Here is a 4,839-nt window from a genome sequence, read left to right on the forward strand (position 1 = left end):
AAATATTTTTGAATATATATTATATTATATATGTATATGTGAATACATAAATTATATATATATATATATATATATATATAAAATGATGCTTTAGATGAAAGTCTGGAAGAGCTTTAGGAAGAGAAATCTGGAATTTCTCCTTGATTCTTCTACTCATAATTTTTTCCCCAAGTAATTCTGTCTCAGTTGGTACAGGGTGGAGAGTGGGAAAAAAAACACATATCTGGCCTTTATTTAATGTGGGTGTAGATTAGAAATTCAGGCTGGCTGTCCAATAGGATTGGACTACCTACCAAATGTGTTGGAGTATCTAAAACACTTTTTTAAATCTCTCAGGCACTTCTGGCTTGCCAACCGTATGTTGAACCACAAATATTTACATCAATGTGATTCAGGGAAAAGAAAATGATTTGAAACAGATATTCTTTCTCTACAGATAAAGTGGCCTAAAGAGTCTTGCACCAAGTTGGTGAAAGGTGTGTGTGCCACAGACTGAACTGTGTTCTCCCAAAATTCGTATGCTGAAGTCTTAATCCCCTAGACAGGACCTCAGTAACTGGATTTGAAGACAGAGCCTTCGAAGAGGTGATTATGGTAAGACTGTATGGTTAATATGACCAATGTCCTTTTAAGAAGAGATTACAACACGGACAACCATAGAGGAACAGACCAAGTAAAGGCCCAGTGAGAAATCAGTCATCTACAGACCAAGGAGAGAGGCCTCAGTAGAAATGAACCCCACCAACACCTTTCTCTCCAGCTTCTAGCCTCCAGAACTGTGGGACGACACAGTTTTGTTGTTTACACCACCCAGTCTGTGATACTTAGAAATGGTAGCCTGAATCGACTCGCTCAGCATGCTACACAGATCCCAACCCTCATCCAAGTTCCTCAAGCTCAAAGGTCAGAGACTGGGCTTGTTTAACCATGGATATGGTAAGGATTTGAAGAAACTCTGAAACCGTAACAGGTCAATGAGAACAAAGGGTAAATTGATGAAAAAATATCACATTTTACTATTCTTTACCAACTCTGATAATGGGTGGTGAGTTACAGGTTGGGGTCAACAATATTATGAATATTAAAGACCGAGAAAAACAAAAAGCATAGGTTTTTTGTAATTTTGATCTGTTTTTCTAGAACACAGAACACAAATTCGGGGGTTCCTTTGGGATTTGGGGGACAAGAAGGATAGATAAAACATGGAGATGTCCGTAGGCAAATAAACTGCCTGGTCTTACATCATGGCCTTCTTGTTCCATACTGAATAAATGCCTTCATAAAGAGCAAGTATAGTAGGATTCCCTGGTGGTACAGTGGTTAGGACCCCAGGCTTTCACTGTCATGGGCCAGGGTTTAATCCTTGGTGGGGAACTAAGATCCTGCAAGCCGGTGGCCAAAAACAAATTTTAAAAACCATAAGGGTATTTTAAAAAAAGAGCAAATATGGTGCCTGATAAGTCACTCAAAACTGAGAGGAAATGAGGAACAAAACTCTCATCAAAACATCTAGATTTCAGTCAAAGAAAGCATAATGCATTATTTTCCAAATCATAAGAGGATGTTTCAATATTAATAGTTAGAACTCTCCCATTTGGATACAGGTATCTTACTATATTTAAGAATCAGCTTTCTCCATTATAGCCACCTTTGTTTTTTTACTACTACTATAAGTAATTTTAAAATTACTTATACTAATTCACATTTTATGGAATTAGCTATCCTTTCAACTTGACGATGTGTTTCATTACAGAAGTCCAAGGCCCGGGGTGTGTGTGTGTGTGTGTGTGTGTGTGATTGAGCCTGTTGAAGTGAAAAAGACACCCACAGGAGCTTAGACACTGTGCAAAATAAAAATGATCTATTTGGAGGAATGTGTAACTATCTCAATGAAATTTTAGAGATTTTCACTAGGGAACAAAGACAAAATAGCTATCCTAAACACTTAGTGGTTTCTTGATGTTTTTTCTTTTCACTTTTCTTTTTCTCCAAGCTGCTTATCTATTTTTAGCTCTTGGCCTTCATTGATCTTTACAGATTCTTAACCTTCTGTAACTCCACTTCATTTCTCTAGAGGCAGATTTGTCTACAGGCCTCATTTCTATGATTCTGTTGTTATTAGCCTAATAAGTATTCTCCCTCATGCTCGCTGCAAAGTGGTTTTCTAACACCACAAACAAATAAATGAATCAATAAAAAAAATGGGACTTCATTTGCAGCACACAAGATTTGTACTTAAAAATAAGCAGCAGTTTTTATTTTCTATGCTGGTAAGAAATTTGCAAATCTATCAGGTCAAAATAACCAACACATGGAAAATGCCTGTTACTTACCATCAATTTTATTTTTAAGTGACATTCGAATAGCTGGAAGAATTGTCAATCTGTACATTTTTCTTTGATTATATAGGAGACAGCCTGCCATTATACCAGAAATAGTTAATATTACAGCAGTAGGCAGCCCAGAAACATACAACTCCTTCTGCTTTCCAATTTGTATTTATTTGAAAAAGGTCTAGGCAGTGTAGTTTATGCCAAATTCTTTAAGAAGGTGTTGTATGCTTAACTTAAAGCCAACTTTTATTAGAATCTTAGATTAAGATCTCAACAATTATAAGATTTCTTTATTGCTAGGAAATGTTTCTTATGTGACTTCTACAAATACATTTAGGCTTTTATTGGTATCTAATATATACATATGTGCTCACAACTGTTGTAGGACATGCAGGAAATACAAAGAACCCAGTGTATTTTTAACCTGGACCCAGCAGAATGGCTCTTGCAAAGAAGTGGAGCAAGAAGGGCCATCTTGCAATGAATGAGGTAGTGACCAGAGAATACACCATCAACACACACAAGTGCATCCAGGGAGTGGCCTTCAAGAAGTGTGCCCCTGGGGTACTCAAACGGATCCAGAAATCTGCCATGAGGAAGATGGAAACTCCAGATGTGTACGTTGACACAAGTCTTAGTAAAGCTGTCTGGCCCAAAGGAATAAGCAATGTCTCACACCAGGTCCATGTCCTCTTGTTCAGAAAATGTAATAAGCATGAAGAGGCACATCAGCTCTATACACTGGTTAGCCATTCACCTCTCACTACTTTAAAAAATCTACAGTTAATGTGGATGAGAACTAACCAATGACTGTCAAAGTTGTGAAATCTCAAACACACACACACACACACATGATATGGTTCTCATATTAAGTTATGTACAATTTAACTGAACAGAAGATTAAGAAACAAACAACCCAAGACTAAATGCAACTACACCCGAAGGATGAGTTCTAAAGAGAGAAACTCAAGTGAGAATGGAAATAGATAATGAAAAGCTCGGAAAGGAGGTTAATGGAACCTAATCTTTGGATCCACTGACTGATGACTTTCTTTCAGAGGACATTATAATTCACATTTTATAAAATCATCAATTGTCATTCTCAGCTATGCTTCCATTATTTATTTGTCACTGGAAATGACTGAAGCAAAACTAATGTATCGAGTACATACTATGTGCCAGGTATGATATACAGTCTTTTACATGGATTTTCTAATTTATTTCTCAGAATAACTCTGCAAGTTATGTTATATTGCAATCTTTTTTCATAAATTTTTTTTAAAATTGGTACTTACACAGGATTAAGTCCCCACTAAAAGAAATGAGTTCTTGGAAGAAATGGCTGATCCAGGGTAGGGGAAGGTAAAGTAAAGAGTGTACCTGGAATATTTTGTGGGGCAAGAAAGTAAGGAAGCACACAAAACCTGAAAAGAAAATGGGAACCAGATTAAAATGGGCTCCTCCTGGCAAAACTGGGGACAATTTTGGCGTCAAAATAGTGTCAGAAATGGTTGATAAAACAACTGAACTTTTCTGTTTGTTTTAAAAAGTCATTTTTTAAAAAACTTTTCATTTTGTGTTGAGGTATAGCCAGTTAACAATGTTGTGATAGTTTTAGGTGGACAGTGAAGGGACTCAGCCATATATATCCATGTATCCATTCTTCCCCAAACGCCCCTCTCATCCAGGCTGCCATGTAACATTCAGCAGAGTTCCCTGTGCTATACATTTGGTCCTTGATAACACAACTGAACTTTTAAATAAAGAATCCATGAATCCATATTGAGAAAAGTAACAGCCAGGCAGATGAGGTGGGCAGATAGGTAGGTAGATAGCTACATAGATGGATACAGCCATACATATACACACAGAGGTCCTTCTCTATAGCAGAATGCCAAATAATAAATATAAAAGTAATGACAGTTAGGTGGCGCTAGTGGTAAAGAACCCATCTGCCAATGCAGGAGACCATAAGAGATTGCAGGTTCTATTCCTGGGTGGGGAAGATCCCCTGGAGAAGGGCATGGTAACTCCAGTATTCTTGTCTAGAGAATCCCATGGACAAAGGAGCTTGGCTGGCTATGGTCCATAGGGTCACAAAGAGTCAGACAAGACTGAAATGACTTAGCAAGCACTCACGACCTTTACAAAAATAATAAATTCAGATGAGAATTATTAATGGATGGAAAAAAATCATTGGATAAGAGTTTTTTGGGGAAAAGGCTATTTTACATGGTATTTCTCCACTGATAGCTTGTTAACTACAAAGGAAAATGAGTACCTTTACGTTGGAGAAATCTGCTGGTAATAGCTTAGCCAAGTGATCTAAGCTAACATCACTAAAGATGAAGCAAACAGACATTAAATGCCTCCAGATGCATGCACTAAGCAGGATACGACATCGCTTAGGTGGTATTTTTGACAATCATGAATGACCTGAATCAAATCATTAGAAAACTTTAATCCAAACTGGGTGACAGCCTATAAATAGCCCAGACGTTTCAAA

General features: G+C 37.2%; 1 protein-coding gene across 1 annotated transcript; it reads left to right on the forward strand.

Annotated features, from left to right (window-relative positions):
• Window positions 1–2,771: 2,771 nt before the first annotated feature.
• On the forward strand, window positions 2,772–3,143 carry LOC122690541 (60S ribosomal protein L31-like). Its single transcript, XM_043897472.1, has one exon. The coding sequence runs from the start codon at window positions 2,772–2,774 to the stop codon at window positions 3,141–3,143; it is 372 nt and encodes a 123-aa protein (XP_043753407.1).
• Window positions 3,144–4,839: the final 1,696 nt, after the last annotated feature.

The sequence above is a fragment of the Cervus elaphus genome, chromosome X, assembly GCF_910594005.1.
Source record: "Cervus elaphus chromosome X, mCerEla1.1, whole genome shotgun sequence".
NCBI lineage: Eukaryota > Metazoa > Chordata > Mammalia > Artiodactyla > Cervidae > Cervus > Cervus elaphus.